This window comes from Macaca nemestrina, chromosome 1, assembly GCF_043159975.1.
Source record: "Macaca nemestrina isolate mMacNem1 chromosome 1, mMacNem.hap1, whole genome shotgun sequence".
NCBI lineage: Eukaryota > Metazoa > Chordata > Mammalia > Primates > Cercopithecidae > Macaca > Macaca nemestrina.
Window position 1 is genome coordinate 155,875,325 of NC_092125.1, and position 17,062 is coordinate 155,892,386.

The 17,062-nt window shown below is 39.6% G+C and overlaps 1 protein-coding gene across 7 annotated transcripts in view; it reads left to right on the forward strand.

The window, feature by feature from the left end:
- Positions 1-1,622: 1,622 nt before the first annotated feature.
- LOC105482679 (zinc finger ZZ-type containing 3) overlaps positions 1,623-17,062 on the forward strand; it is a 124,612-nt gene continuing 109,172 nt past the window's right edge. For 2 of the 7 annotated variants that reach the window (XM_071090910.1, XM_071090907.1), the window contains exon 1: positions 3,048-3,427. Coding sequence is in view for 1 of the 7 variants with exons in the window: in XM_071090913.1 (XP_070947014.1) it covers positions 2,341-2,765 (425 nt within the window). In the remaining 6 variants the exon portion in view is untranslated. Of the gene's footprint in view, positions 2,766-3,047; positions 3,428-9,374; positions 10,494-17,062 lie in introns of those variants that run through there. The other 5 variants (XM_011742907.3, XM_011742902.3, XM_071090913.1 and 2 more) reach the window with 4 other exon arrangements.

Genomic DNA, 17,062 nt, shown 5'->3' on the forward strand with positions numbered 1-17,062 from the left:
CCTGCTGTGGTAAGGGATGGAGGAAAATGTCAGCTGGTTGCCTACTCCCAGGTCCTCTTTTATTTGGCTCAAATATTGGATCCTGGCATAAGAATATGAGTATACAAGAAATTTCCAGTGCTTCAGAAAATATTGTACAAACTGCTGAATTAGTTGTTGTTAATGTATCTTCCATCTTCAATATTCTGTGATCCTAGATGAAAATAACAAAGGGGGCCAGGCGTAGTGGCTCAGGCCTGTAATCCCAGTACTTTGGCAGGCCGAGGTGGGTGGATAGCTTGAGGCCAGGAGTTTTGAGACCAGCCTGGACAACATGGCCAAACCCCATCTCTATAAAAAATACAAAAATTAATTGGGCACGGAGGTGCGTATCTCGACTACAAGGGACACGGGTGGCTGCAGTGAGCCTAGACTGTGCCAGTGCACACCAGCTTGGGCAACAGAGCAAGATCCTGCTTTTGGAATCATATATTTTGGAATCATCACTTGTGGGAGGGAAGAAAAGCTGAATTGGGCAGAAGCAGCTAGGCTTCAATGAAGTCTCAATGGAATGCCTTAGCTGATCCTGCAAGTTGTTCTGCAGGAGATGAGAAAATCCATCAGAATTGTACCAAATGGAGGTGAGAGGGCTGGGCCTTTTATCCCTGCATTGATCAGTCACTGGATGTGGCCTCTCTGAGAACATTATGACACTGTGACACTGGCATGCCTGAAAGGGGCTGACAACCGATGGCTTGCTATGGGTATGACTCTTGGTGGCAGCAGCTCAGTGCTTTATTCCTGAAGTGGGGTCTGTAAAGTGCATCTCAAGGCCTACCACAAATAGTATATATCTCATAGGATTGTCAGAAGCCTAAAATAGGGTAACATAGAAAAGTACACAGCATTTGGCTTGGCACATAGGAATCAAAAGCATGCTAAGTATGGTTATTATAATAGAATTTGGCTCTATAAGTAGAAAGAGCAAGTTAGGGAAACGTGCTTAGTCTTAGTATAGGGCACTAGTATGTTTTATCTTTCCTTTTTTATTTTTGAGACAGAGTCTTGCTCCGTTGCCCAGGCTGGAGTGCAGTGGCGTGATCTCGGCTCACTGCAACCTTCACCTCCCGGGTTCGAGCGATTCTCCTGCCTCAGCTTCCCAAGTAGCTGAGATTACATGGGATAACAGGTGTGTGCCACCACACCTGGCTAATTTTTCTATTTTTAATAGAGACGAAGTTTCACCATGTTGGCCAGACTAGTCTTTAACTCCTGACACCTCAGGTGATCTGCCCGTCTCGGCCTCCCAAAGTGGTGGGATTACAGGCGTGAGCCACCGTGCCCACCCCCCCTTTTTTTTTTTGACATACTGCCACCCAGAAACACTGGTATATTCAATAAATACTTGATGTGTTAATTAACATAAAAATATGTAACCCTTTTTCTTGAAGTAGATGTTACTTTGAGTTGAACTTAAAGCTAAAATGCAAAACACCATTTAAACCATTTAATAACTTTTATTAGTAACATAAAAGAAGGCACAACATGTATCCACTTGCCTTAAAAAAAAATAATGTTCCAAAGGAAAACAAAAGTAATGAAGCAGTACTGGACAATTGTCAAAGAAAAGCGCCAGTTAATGGCTTCTACCACTGGATTTTATATTTTTGGAACATAATCTTTATAGCCAGGGAAGGAGGTTTAGCTGTTTTTTCACAGCTCATAAATGTTGTTTATCTTCATTAATGTGTGTTGGGCTTCATTTTCCTACATGCTCAATATAGTTAGTAGATCTGTTTTGATACTACTGAGCACTGCTTTGTGTCAGACACAATTCTGGGGATACAGTAATGAGCAAAATAGTTTACTAAGTCCCTGCTTTTAAAAATCTTACATTCTTGGTGGTGAGGATACTGACAAATAAATAAGGTCTGGAAGCTGTAACTGTTATGAAGAAATAAAAGCAGGTAAAGAGTTACAGCAATGGTGCAGGTGTACTTTTTTGGATACAGTGGTCTGGGCAGCCCTCTGAGAAGGGACCTGAAATATGCATCGAACATCGACGAGTTAAAAAAAATCTGGAGGAAATGTTCTGCCAGAGAAATCAGCAAGCGCAAAGGCCCGAAGTGGTTCGAGTTTGCGTGGTGTGGTACCAGCTAGAAAGCCAGAGGTGAACGAGGAGAGGCAGAAGCATCATCATACACATATGGATGTTCTCCTGGCTTGAGACCACAGTGCTAAGGAAGGTGGGGTTTACAAATCTCTCAGGAGGCCACAAAGAGTAGAATGAAGCCAATTTCCAACGGCGAAGCTACGAGGACGCTTTTCCTCTGTTAGGGCCAGGTTGGACAATTGCAAGGGATGGACTGCAACCCGCTCTCGGAAGACCAACCTTCGCCCAGGGGCAGGGATGGGCCGGGAAGGGCCTCGGCAGCCCCCGACCCGCGGGCGCTGCACGGGCCGCGGTTACCAGCAGGCGGTGTAGTGAGCGCGCCTGCAGCAGCAGCAGCAGCAGCAGCAGCAGCAGCAGCTACCGCAGCAGCAGTCGCCGCCGCCGCCGCCCGCCCGTCCCAACGAGGAGGAGAAAGGAGGGGACCGGAAGGAGCCGCTGGTGCTGCGGGAAGTGGCAGGAGCTGGAGGCGGGGACCCACCTGGAAGCGCCGCGGCGCCGCTATCGAGCTTCCTGCAGCGGTGGCCACCCGAGCAAGTGCCGTGGCGGGGGCGGAGAGCGGCCAAGGCGGCGGCGCCTCCCCAAGTGGCCCGTGGAGTGCGACCCCGCGTGAAAGGTGAGCAGGAGCTCGGGGCACGTGGTGAGGGCCAGACACGGGGGAGGGAGAATGAAGGGGGAGGGAATGGGGGTGGCAAACGATCGGCTTGGGACCCGGATTTGGAGCCAAGTACTGGGAGGGGGTGGGCTGGAGGCGACGACTGCGACGGCTGTGACGGCGAAGCCCCCACGTGGGCGGGGGTGCGCGCGCACGTGTGCGCGGGCGAAAGGGGGGCGGGGAGGGCTCCTGGGAGGGTGTCGGGCGCGCGCTCGCTCAGTGGCGGCCCACGTGATGGGCACGCCGATAATCTGTTTCCACGTGACAGGGAGGCCGGCTGAGGCAGCGCGTTGGGCTGTGTTTGTGTAGTATAACCGTGGTAATCGGAGGTTTTTAAGATTGCCGCTTTTCTTCTGTACAAGGGGAAAGGAGGAGACATATAAAGCGGAAAAGACTTCCTATTCAGTGTTTTAAATGTTCACTACTCTGTTAGTGAAGTGCTTTTTAAGTTCCGAAATACTGACTTTTTTCTGTACCGCCATGTTAGAGGAAGCTCGCGAGATGCGAGTGTGTTTGTATCGCGAGATCTCTCGATTCTCGCGGGACCTCGTTGGCAGAGCAGTTGTCCTGGATGGCGGAGCCTTGGGTTCCGGGGGCCTGGGACCCGCAACTCTTTCTACAAGGCAAGTCGTTAGGGAGGGGCCCGGGGCGAGTGCCTCTTGGTGCCGGGATACGTGCTATATCAGCTTCCTATAGTCTTGAAGGGAATACAGTAACCCCATTGAGGCAACACTGCCCTCCCCATCCCCCTGCGGGCGCTCCGCCACCTGCAAAAGCATATGCACCCCTCAGCCGGGTCCTTCTCCCCACGCAGTGATAGTTCCACCCTGTCCCACTCACTGGAAGTCCGGAGCCGTGCTGGTGCAGACCTGATGATTCCATTGGATACCGTTCCTCTTACTTTAAAACGTTCTTGTCAGTTTTTCCCGTGTTGCCGTTTTCTAAAGTATTCCAGACCTGTTAACTATTTTGTCGCGTTTTCTGCTGCAGTACCTGTCTCCAGTCTCCTGAAACACAACTCCTCCCATTTCTTTTCTCTGGGTGTCATTTGCTCATCACCCTGACTTCGTATTTTCAGTAACTTTTGGCAGTATTTGAAGGGCCCATTATGTCTCTGATAGCACCTGAGGTCAGAAGAAAATCCTGCTTTTAATCATTTTGTACGTGCCTATTAACTCAGTTATCGGTAGGGTTTTAATTACCACTGTGTTACTGACGTTGCCATCTTTGATGTTTAGGGATGGTGGTTTTACGTTATATATTTAGGGTAACAGACTGTTTGTTTCATGTGAATTTTTATTTTTATTTTTGAGACGGAGTCTCGCTCTTGTCGCCTAGGCTGAAGTGCAGTGGGGCGATCTCGGCTTATTGCAACCTCCGCCTCCCGGGTTCAAGCGATTCTCCTGCCTCAGCCTCGCGAGTAGCGAGTAGCGAGTAGCTGGGTTTACAGTCGCGCTTCACCACGCCCGGCTAATTTTTGTATTTTTAGTAGAGACGGGGTTTCACCGTGTTGGCCAGGCTAGTCTCAAACTCCTGACCCCAAGTGATCCACCTGCCTCGGCCTCTCAAAGTGCTGGGATTACAGCACTGTACAGGCGTGAGCCGCCGCGCCTGGCCTCAGATCGACTTTTTAGTAAAGAGCAAACTCAAACTTTGGTGTCAGAGTTTGAGCTTTATTTTTCTTAAATGAGTTTGAAATCAATTTAATATTTCTCTCCAATTCCCTAATGTCTCAGAAATCAATTTACAATATGCCTTTGTTTTTTCGTTTTCTTAAGTAGTGTTTGGATTTTTATTTTAAGTAGTTGCAGTACTAAATAGGGAGTGGGGAGTTAATTACAAAACGGATCAGGTAACTAGTTAATTCATTCATAGTTTGTTTTTTAAAACTACAATTTTTTTTTTTTCTGCACGTCATACAGAGGTATATAATATAGAGTAACACAGTACTTGTTTCAAGGTACCACAAAGTTCCATTCCTCAGTCTTAAATCTCTGTAACCAGCCTTTGTGGTTGCTCTGTATCATTCCAGATATTTCCATGTTTTAGTTTAGTTTTTGTTTCTTAAATGAAAGGGAGAAAGTGTTGTTCTAATGGGGTGTCAACACAACATTGGCAATCAGTAAACATTTTTTAGCTAAATTAAATTTTTATTTAGTGATATGTGCCTGTTTGTCAAGACTCATGTATGCATACTTAGATAAAAAGCAGATTTTTTTGTTTGTACTGATTTTTTTGGTAGTATAATCTTGTGAAAATATCACAAGTGACTTATTTTTGCAGTAAAGTTGATTTATTGTGCTTAGTAGCTTTGCACAGAAAGTACATGTAAAACAATATTTAAATAAATTAATGTTTTATCACTTGAGTTTTATATTTTTATGTTTAATGTTTGTTACATATTTAACTTTATATATTCTAAACTGTAACCTAACTATATAGGAGTTTTTCAGACGTTTTAAAAGCTTATCAGTGTGATTAAAATGGTAGTTCTGACCCTGCAATTTAGTGATCTCAATTGGAGAGTGGTAGACATATCAGTAGTTCGTACAAACAAAGGTATATATACTTGAAGTTGCTAAGCGGCTTTCATTTTGTAAGTGTTGTTTTTGTAATTTCCCCCTTAAACCTACCAGTAATAATATTTATCAGACCAGTCACATAAGAAAAGTGTCCACTCTTTGGGCAATGTGGTTTTTTGTTGTAACAGTGCAAGTAGAAATGTTGAGGAATAGAAGTGAGCGTTGAGAGATACGATGTTGGAAAGAGGAAAAGGGGACGTTGGGAGTGTAGAGGTTGATGTTGAAATGGAATTGGACAAGTTGGGGAGAAAAGAGGAATGTAGAAGGTTGACAGTGAGTCAAGAGCCGTGGTCCGAGAATAGTTAGGCTCATAATAGTTGGAGGACAGCCGAGTCCGTATTTCAGGCAATTTTCTCCTCCTCTTTTTTTTAGTCAGTTCTGGGTCTGTTCACAGAATTGCTAGGTATTTCCTGTCATAAAAGTCAGCAGCTTAAGGTGATACTTAATTGAAACCTTGTGAATTCTTTACTTTAGATAAAGCTATTCTGTTAAATAACATTTGTTAAGTACATTTTATTATTATTTTTAGAAGTAGAAAATTGTGAAAGTGACAATGAGTTTGAAGGTCACAGTTCTACAATGGCCTTTGCAAAGGTATCTGCATAAATTTAGCTTGGTAACTCGGCCTTTAATAGTCCACGTACATCTGATCTATGAAATAATATATGTTCCTTGTTCTTAGGACTTTTGTTTTATAAACTTTTCAGTAGTGGGTCTTGGGAATTACCAGTCTTTTACAGACACGAAATTATTTGTACTTGGTAGAAATATACTGAGAAAAATCCAAGGAAGAGGAAAAATGTGTTTTTACATGGTTTGTTTTTGCTTGAGTAAAATTTAAATAACCAAGAAATTTAATTTTCATTTTTCTCAATTATTACAGTCATATAAATGATGAGAGCTAATGAACTTCAGTGATCAGAGGAAATTAGTAACAGTGATAATATAATACTGATTCGTTCTCACTTGAATTTTTTCCTTAAGGTCTGACACCATGCCTGTTTCCACAAACCTGTAACTTTAAGTTGCCTTAAGCTGGCCTGGTGGCTCACGCCTGTAATACCAGCACTTTGGGAGGCTGAGGTGGGAGGATTGCTTGAGACCAGCAACAACATAGTCAGACCACGTTTCTACCAAAAAAAAAAAAAAAAAAACCACAACAAAAAAAAAAACTGGGCGTGGTAGTGCATGCCTGTAGTACCAGCTACTTGGGAGGCTGAGATGGGAGGATCACTTGAGCCCAGAAGGTTGAGACTGCAGTGAACTGTGATTGCACCATTGCACTCCAGCCTGGGCAACAGAGTGAGACCATGGGTCAAAAATAAAATAAAAACACCTAAATTTCATATGAAAATTCAGTTTGGAGTTGCCTACAAGGAATAGTTGCTAGAAGAGTTTCATTTTTATAGTAGTATTTACTAGAGATTTGGTGTATACTCTGGTGCAAATTTCTGTCGTTAATGCTCTGATAACTACTATAATTGTACTCTGAAAACCACTCTCAGTAAATATTTCCCAAAGTCCAAAGTCTTGACTTGATTATTTTGTTTGACCCTTTGCTTTTCGCTTTTTCTGTTTTTCTTTTCAGCTGATCTTTCTCATTTATGTAGGTAATTTTTGTCTTATTAGAGAGGACTGAGTGAGTAACTTGCCCGGAGGAGACTATCACTTTGTGATTAATCAAACTATTCAGGTATTATTATTACTGTTGTTTTTGGAACTCCAGTATATTTGTAAGTTAGAGTCAGTGATTCAGCTGATATTTATTGCTAATGACCTCAGCCATTTGAAACATAGCAGAAATCCTGGACATAAAAAAATCTAGAAGCCTTCAGAATGACTGTAACCAAGTATAATAAGCCATTAGCCTTTATTAGGAAACAACTAATTGGAAGTAGTCCACAGATAAAAATCTTCAGTGTTGGCCATTGGAGTTAGGGACATTGGCAGCTGAAGTGACATCTTCAGGGGAAAAGGAAGAACTATTAAAAAGTAGGTGGAACTATGGTAGAATACTGTTTTAAGGCTGTTATAAAGACATACACTCCTAAAATCATTAACTTCTGAAGGAATGACAGTATCATAGAGCAGCCTAGTAAGTTGATGCGTCACAATGATGACTTTAATAATAAACCTTTATTCTGTGTATTATGTTTAAGGAAGTAAGAAATTGGTGTCTTTTGAGATTGCTATAAAAGTAAACATTTTCAAAACTCTGTTAATTAAATGTTACGTTTCAGTTTTCTGGAAAATTTACTTGTAGATCTCTCCTTATCAGATGATACCAAATAAAAATGGTACTATTGTGTGTATAACTTCCTTTGTTTTATTTTATTATTTTAACCTATTTATCTTTCTACTTAATATTTCAAGGAAACTCCCAAACAAGACTCTATTATATTTAATATTTGATATCAGTAATGAACAACCAGTTGCCTAAAGATTAGCACATTTGCTAATGAAGAAAATAGTAAAGCAGATAATTAGAATTAGTAAATGACCTATGCATATGATTCAGTTGTATAGTTTTGAATCCTGATATTGAGTCTATTAGCCCAAGTGTCCTAAGGTGCCAGGTTTTTGTAGTGAGTTTTCTTCGTTGCATTGCTGGCCTTCTCTGTCTAGTATGTTAATTTAAACCTTTTGCTTCCATTAGTGGTAAAGTAGATAGTCTTTGACTTGGGTATAAGGTGTGTATATGTATTTTAATGATTTTGAAAGCTGGCTTGAGGAATTAGATTTTGGGAATTAATAGAATTATTATTAGAATTTTGATATATTGCTTCCATTATTTTAATGTATATTTTTTACATATTTGTGGGTAAAAAACATTTAGTTTGATGTCCTGCTTTTTAACCTACTGTTAGGTAACACTTTCCCATTCTCACAATGCATCTTAATAACTATCATTATAAATGATTGTAAAATGTTCTGTGCAGTGAACGTATCATGTTATCCCCCATGCGAAGAACATATTTATACACGTTTCTTGTATATAGTATTATCTCTCTGTTGTGTATTGCCAGAATTGATTTTTTAGGTACATGTTAAAGGCTCTTAAAACATACTGCACAATATTAATGAAAAGGGATAAATTTGTATTCTCTTTCGAGTGGTTGTTATCCTATACTCATCAACACTTAACATTTTTTATAAAGGTTTAATGGGGATATATGACATACTGTGCTTTATTTCTTTAATTACTGAGGTGAAGCATGTTTATAGATGTATTTGTCTTGTGATCTTTGAAGATAAATAGAATTTAACATTATTGCAGTCAAACATCTTTTTGTTTGTTTTGAGATGGACGCTTGCTCTGTTGTACAGGCTGGAGTGCAGTGGCACCATCTCGGCTCACTGCAGCCTCTATCCCCCAGGTTCAAGTGATTCTCCTGCCTCAGCCTCCTGAGTAGCTGGGACTACAGATGCATACCACCATGCCCAGCTAATTTTTGTATTTTTATAGAGATGGGGTTTTGCCATGTCGGTCAGGCTGGTCTGGAACTCCTGACCTGAGGTGATCTACTTGCCTCGGCCTCCCAAAGTGCTGGGATTACAGGGGTGAGCCACTGTGCCCAGCCCAAACATCTTGATATAATTTTGTTCTACTGATTTTATGAAATTCCTCCCTTTTTAAAACTGTAATAAACAATATTGCTTTAATTCTGTTTGTTTAGTTTTTCTAAGTTAGATTTAAATAAATTTTAAGTTTTTACCTCATCTGGCATTGGTGTGAAATGAGAATTTAAATATTTTCCTCCACATTGGTAATTTTCTCAACTCGTTTAAATAATGCTTTATTTAATTTTTAAATTTTTCTCATTTTTTTATTATGCTTCATTTTTACATTTTAATCATTTTTATTTTAAATTGTTTATTTTTATCTCAATCCTTAAAAACATTCACATTTTTAGATGATTCTATGATATGTTTAATATATTTTGCCTTGGCTTTCTTATTGTGGTGTTTGTTTCCTTATTTATTTTTAAGATTACTGTAAGTTGAGAATAATAAAGCTTATTTTTTAACAAAACAATGTTTTATAATTCCTTTTCTTGTCAGCCAAAATTTGAAATAAGATTTTTCCATGCCACATAATTTAGTTGTATTGAATGAAAATTTCCCCCTTCTTGAACAGAGATAAAATGTGAAACTACTTAAAAGTACTATGCTGGCCACAGTGGCTTATGCCTGTAATCCCAACACTTTGGGAAACTGAAGTGGGAGGATTGCTTCAGCCCAGGAGTTCGACACCAGCCTGTGCAATGTAGTGTGACCTCGTCTCTACAAAAAAATACACAAAATTAGCCTGGTGTGGTGGCATGTGCCTGTAGTTTCAGCTACTGGGGAGGATGAGGTGGAAGGATCACTTGACCCCAGAAGGTTGAGGCTACAGTGAGCCCAGATTGCGCCCCTGCACTCCAGCCTGGGTGACACAGTGAGACCCTGTGTAAAAAAACCCCCAACAACAAACTGTAAGGAGAAAAACTACTTTGGCAGATTTTGGGGAATTAGAGAAATTAACTTCTAAAATTAACAGTTTAGGATGTATGCTTAGAGTGTTAAACAGCAGTATTCAACTTGATATCATATACCTCTAATATATTTAAATTTTTCATTTAAAGCTGTAGCACTTGGGTTACAGAATCACAGTAACTTTCTTCTTCAAATGTTGAGATAGCAATATGATACATATACTGAAATTTAATAACACAAGACATTCAAGTAAGCTTTAGGAAGGTACCTATGCCAGAGAGCGTTTTTAATACTGAAAATGCTTACTGTTTACTATGATGCCTTTTTTTCTGTTATGAAATAATTTGTGATCTCAAAATAATTGAAAAAAGGTATTTATGTTTGTTTACATTTTGAAATTGTGATGGCTGCAAAGCTGTTAATTTTATTAAATGGCTTTAATGTTTTTTGTTCACAGATTTTTCTGGTTACAATAATGCTAGTAAGAAAAGCCAGATTTAAGTAACTCTGAGTGTGAAAAAATAATAAATATTTGAAAAAAAAAAAGTGTGTCCTGTGCTTGAAGAACACCTACAGAGAATTGAAGATGAACAATTCGATGTGATGCAATTTCCTTCTATCTTGGGTTATGGTGAGATTTAAAGGGATTGGAACATAACTTACCCCTTTTTTTGCTATTGAAATTCTGCTGCCCCATGAGAGATGAGTTGCTTTTTCAAAATGTCACTGAAATGGTCCAGGAAATAGAGTTGCTAATTATATTCTGGCACTATTTACCCTCCTTACTAGTTCTTAAAGTTTTTTTTTTAATTGGTCAGAAGTTCAAGGAAAATAGATCCTGCCATTGTTACACACTTTCCCATTGGAAAGCAGATTGATGTGTTTCATAAATAAAACGAAATAATGCTTTTAGGTGGCTTGGCTGTATTATAGAGGGAACTACCAAGATTATTTCTCCTGGCAAAGGGGTGTGTGTGAGATTTATCCACTGATAGCCCTTGAAGAACTTTGTAATACTTTCTCTCTTTTTTTTAATTTACATTTTTTTATTTCCATAGATTATTGGAGATGTAATACTTCTCCATATTAACTCTCCACTCCCCACCCCAGACCTATAATTCTTACCTGAGCTGTCTTCACCGTATGTAGATTTTTATGGTGGTTTTGCAGTAATTTTTTTTTTTTTTTTTTTTTTTTTTGAGACCGAGTCTTACTCTGTTGCCCAGGCTGGAGTGCAGTGGCATGATCTTGGCTCACTGCAACCTCTGCCTCCTGATTTCAAGCAATTCTCCTGATTTAGCCTCCTGAGTAGCTGGGACTACATACACGCACCACTATGCCCGGCTCATTTTTGTATTTTTCGTAGAGACGGGGTTTCGCCATGTTGGTGAGACTGGTCTTGAACTCCTGACCTCAAGTGATCCGCCCACCTCGGCCTCCCAAAGTGCTGAGATTACAGGCGTGAGCCACTGTACCTGGCCAATGTGTCTTTTCCTAAGGAGAAATCTCTTTTTCCTTCTTTTTAAATAAAGGTAAATGCAATTAAAGTCTAGTACACATAGAAAGTTCTCATAAATGTACACCTCAGTGAATTTTCAGTGTGAACACACTGGTGTAACCGTCACTAAGAGGAACACTGTCAGAACTCCAAAAACTTGTGTGTTTATTCCGGTCATTAATGGTCCCTAGGTGCCACCCCCCACCAAGAGAAACCACTTTTGATGTCTAGTATCATAGAATTATTTGCTTTTGAGCCTAGGATTTATACAGTATGTATTGTTTTTGTGTTTGGCCTTTTTTGCTCAATGTTATGTTTGTGAGATTCAACTGTTTTATTGTGTCTTCATCCTGTTCTGATATGGGTAACCTGAGAAATCCTATAACTCAACCTGATTTGTACCTGGAGATCTCAACACTTAGACATTTTTCTCATGGCATTCATAGTTTTCAAGAACTCCTAGGAGGGGACATCAAATAAAAGCCTTCTTTGTTTTAGACTCTGTGGTAGCCTTCTTTTGTGTTTTAATGCTATTTGGGTAAACAGTATATTTTAAAATTTTTGTCACTGATGGCTTATGCAGTACCTCAGTTGCTTTTGTTTTGTTTTTTCCTACTTAAAAATTTTGTTTTAAAAACTATAGTACAGGATTCCTGGCCAGCTAATGGCCATTTGGACTTTTATCTTATGAGTTGGTAGCTTTCTTTTCATTCTTTGAATTCCTCAAGCAGTGATTCCCATTCTAATTTTTATGATACCATGTAATATCTTCAGTTATTTCAAAGCATGTTGTGAGCCTCCCCACCAAGAAAAAGATTCCAATTTAAGTTTAAGCCACTGTACTTTCAAAATACTTACATTTATGAACAGTACAACTTTTTATGTTCATGAACAGTACAACATTGTGGTGTGTAGATTATAAAATCAAAAAGGCTGGTAAAATACTGGGAATCAACTAAGAGCCTTACCAGCTTATTAACCACTTTCAGGCTAGCTTCAAGTGTAAAGTGCAACTTTTTTTTTTTTTTTTTTTGTGGCAGAGTCTCACTCTGTCACCCAGGATGGAGAGCAGTGGCACAATCTTGGCTCACTGCAAACTTCAGCTCCTGAGTTCAAGCGATTCTCGTGCCTCAGCCTCCCAAGTAGCTGGGATTACAGGCGCCCACCACCATGCCCGGCTAATTTTTGTATTTTTAGTAGAGGCAGGGTTTCGAACTCCTGACCTCAGGTGATCTGCCTGCCTCGGCCTCCCAGAGTGTAGGGATTACAGGCGTGAGCCACCCTGCCTGGCCGTAAAGTGCAGCTTCTCAGGAGTTCTCCTTTTGTATTTTCCTCTGATTTCACTTTCTTAATTTTAAGGAAAGTCATAGATTTATGACTGTATTCCTGCACATAATTTTTCTTTCATATAAGTCATATGGTTATGATATGCCTGGATGATATGCGCATATAATTAATATAATTAATATAAAGGCTTAATTTCCTTTATAAGCGAATTTTGGTTATTTCAGTCAGTAAGTGTTAGGGCCAGAGTATTATAAATGGCAAATAGTTGTTGAAATTAGATATTTTGGTCATGATTAAGAGTAATGTGTATGCTTAGCAGTCCTGTACTTCAATCATCTTTTATTTGCTGAGCTTTTGTGGAAATTAAATGATTGTAAAGTTTTAGCCTAATTTCTAAAAAAAGAATCATTTGTTTTTTAATTTGGAGAGTTTAAATGTCTGACTTTGGGGAAACATCATCATGCCATAGGGAAACATTATCTCCTGAAGAATGGGGGAGAGATTAACTGACTTTTGTAATGGTTATAGAGTTACTTCTAAATTTGAATAAATGCTGTTCCTACCTAGTGAACTAGTCAGAGCATTTTCCAGTTTGACCTAAGCTAAGCACACAGGTAGCTACTTCTCTTTGTATATTTAGGAGAATGTCACCAAGGATATTTTGATTTATTTGTAGGTATATGGCAGTGGTTCTCAGTATTTATCATTCATCATAATCGCCTGAAAGTTATTTGTTTTAAATAATAGATTGCTGGGCTCTGCCCTTAGAATTTCAGATTTAGTAGGTGAGGAGACCACACTTTGTAGCACTACTTGGGTATAGTCAGGGTATCTGCATTAAAAAACAAAATGAACAGACAAAAACCCCACAAGTGATTCTGATACATATCCTAGATGAGAACCTTTGATCAATAGTTCTCAATACAGTGTATGGTTCTGGGCATAGCAGCAGAGCATCACTTGGGAATTTTACAAATGCAGATTTTCTCAAACTCTGGAGATGGAACCCAGAAATCTGTGTTTTAAACTAGACCACTAGAGGATTCTGGTGTGTGCTAAAGTTTGACAACCATCCTTGTAACTTTATAGTTCCCTGGCACCTATCAGGGAATTTACTAGAAATTCAAATTTCACACTGCACTCCAGACCTCTCATATAACAGATTCTGAATATCAGAATCTCATTTTACAGTAGTCTCTCCTGCACTCTTATCTTCAGTTTCACTTTCCTTGGACTGAACATATTAAATGGGAAATTCAAGAAATAAACAATTAATGTTTTAAATTGTGTGCCCTTTTGAGCATCCTGATGAAATCTCTTATTGTCCCTCTGGTCCTGCCTGGGATGTGAATCATCCCTTTGTCCAGCTTGTCCATACTTTGTATGCTTCCCACTGGTTAATCACTTAGTAGCCATCTCACTTATCAGACTGAAAAAACATAGTATATATCCAGTTTGGTACTATCCTCAATTTCAGGTATCCACAGGGGCAGGAGAGGGGTGGGGGCGGGGGTGGGATCTTGGGAATGTATCGCTTGTGGATGGGGGGAGGGAACTACTGTAACTAGATTCCAGGTGGTTTGTATGTATATTGAAGATTGAAAAGAGCTGCTTTAGGTGATTTTAAAAACTATTACAAAAGTAATACTAATAACTAAAATTTATTGGACATTTGCTGTGGGCCAGATACATGCTAGATAATCTATTCATTATCATTACTACTCCCTACAACCTTATACAGAGGGTTACTGTAACCCTCATTCTATAAATAAAGCAAAGGGGTTTAGTATCTTGCTTGGTGTCGCACAGGGGCTAAATGCAGGGTTTGGGATTTGAACCTAAGCACTCAAACTGTGGAGTTTCGGAGTTTGAGGTGCTATCTTCATATGTATCTTCAGTACCATTTGTGTGCATATATGTCCGTCCTTGTTCCAGTGCCATAGATTATATTCTAATGAATTTTTTTGGTATCACATTTTACAGTGACATTTGAATTTTCTTTCAAGTCTTATATTCACCAGAACAATCAGAAGTGGAAACAGCTGTGGTTTGAATACTTTGGTCTTGTCAACCTAAATAACAGAGGCTTTCTATAAGAAAATGGTGTTTATTCGGGAATAGGGCATTGCAGTGGGAATACTGTTGCTATAGTAAACCATGTGCATATACAGGGAAGTAAAAGAAGACAAAAGTTTTTAAAGGAAAAATGAGGAGGATTTCCTAATTATTTTGAGATAATTATTCTTGGCTGTAAGGGTCAATAAGTAAAGTGCCTCCATTCTGAGGTTGGACCGGCAGTTGGTGGGCAGATGTCCTCATAGAAGTTATAAAAAAAAAAAACAGAGTGTTGCTGTGCTTCCCAGGCTAGATGTGAACTCCTGGGTTCAAGCAATCTTCCTGCTTCTTGGGTAGCTGGGACTACAGGTGTGTATGTACCATGCACCTGGCTTGTTTTTTTTGTCACGTTTTGTGTAAGGTTGTAGTTTTTGCAGAGTCTTTTGTGACAGTTTTTATCATGCGTTACCCTCGTGAGAGCTCTTCCTTCATGGCCTTCCCTGGCTGTTTGTCAGGGTGTTTTTTTGTTTTGTTTCATTTTGTTTTGTTTTATTAAAAAAAAAAACACTACTACTACTCCAGTTTGATTCTGATAACTTTCATAGAAGTCTGTTCATCAGGGTGTTGTTATCCATCCAGACTCTGTTGCCTTAATAGATTTTGTTTTTGTGTGTAATTTCAGTAAGGCAACTCTTAAACTGGTTAATGTTTGTGGTGAAAATTTGCATGCTCGGCCAGGTGCAGTGGCTCATAATGCCTGTAATCCCAGCACTTGGGAGGCTGAGGTGGGCGGATCACCTGAGGTCAGGAGTTCAAGACAAACTTGGCCAACATGGCGAAACCCTGTCTCTACTAAAACAAAAAATTAGCCACACGTGCTGGAGTCCCAGCTACTCGGGGAGGCTGAGGCAGGAGAATCACTTGAACCCAGGAGGCGGAGCTTGCAGTGAACTGAGATGATGCCATTGCACTTAGCCTGGGTGACAGAGCGAGACTCTGTCCCAAAAAAAAAAGAAAAAAAATTTTTTTGCATGCTGTTATGTTCTAGAATTGTATTGGTTTATTAGAGAAGGACAACAATGCAATTCAGTATCTGGAGGCCCCCATGTACTAAAATTATACTTTGGAGTTTGATTGAAGTAAAACATGGAGATTTGCCTGATAATAGACCTAAATACTGGTGTTAATTTCAAGGGAGTAATTTGGGGTGGGGTCACAATATTTATTGTATTAATAGGTTTTTTGGGGGAATTTCTTAATCATATTCTTTTTAAGTGCACAGTTCAGTGCTTTTTAGTAAAATTACAGTACCATGCAACTATTACCTCAATCCAGTTTTAGAACATTTCTGTCACACCAAAATGATCTCTTTTACCTGTTTTAAGTCATTCCCACCTTCAGCCTATTACAGTTTTTTTTCTTTTTTTTTTTTTAAATCAGCTGGTGCATTTTAGAAGTTCTTAGTAATAAAACCTACCTATAAACTGTAATCTGTAAACCTTTCTAAACTTTTAAGAAACTGAGAGGCCGGGGCGCAGTGGCTCACGCCTGTAATAGTAGGTTTTTGGGAGGCTGAGGTGGGTGGATCACCTGAGGTCAGGAGTTCAAGACCAGCCTGGCCAACATGGACAAACCTCTCTACTAAAAATACAAACATTAGCCAGGCGTGGTGGTGGGCGCCTGTAATCCCAGCTATTCTGGAGGCTGAGGCAGGAGAATCGCTTGCACCCGGAGGGGCAGAGGTTGCAGTGAGCTGAGATTGCACCACTTCACTCCAGCCTGGGCAACGGAGCGAGACTCCATCTTAAAAAAAAAAAAAAAGAAAAAGAAGAAAAAAGAAAACTGAGAAAGTTTAATGCTATTCTAGCTCTTAATTTCTGTTTGCTTACATCAGTTTAACTTATTGATAGGATTTAAAGTGATGTGAACAGTAGTGTTTAGGGCTAGGAAATGTTCTTTCATTCACTTACTGGACCATTCACAATCTATGTAATGTATGAAGAGGAAGTGGAGAGAAGAGAAAGAGAAGATAATTAAGAGAAACTTAATATCTATAGTTCCATGATGATATTGACAACCTCAGAGTTCTTGTCTGTGGTGGTTATTTGGATTCTGGCAAACTACTGTGTGTTTCCGTTGTCTTGATCTGAATGCCTCTCAAGAATGACACTTTCTTTTAAGAGCTTTATGTCTACAAGGTATGTATTTTAAGAACTCTGGGGATGAATAATCACACAGTGTGCTGACTTCGGATATGGTTGTGCATAAAGCTTTTTTTTTGGTAGCACAGAAATATCTGAAGAATATATTTGGCATAGTTTGATACAGTTTTTGGTTTTGATTAAATAAATAATTGACTA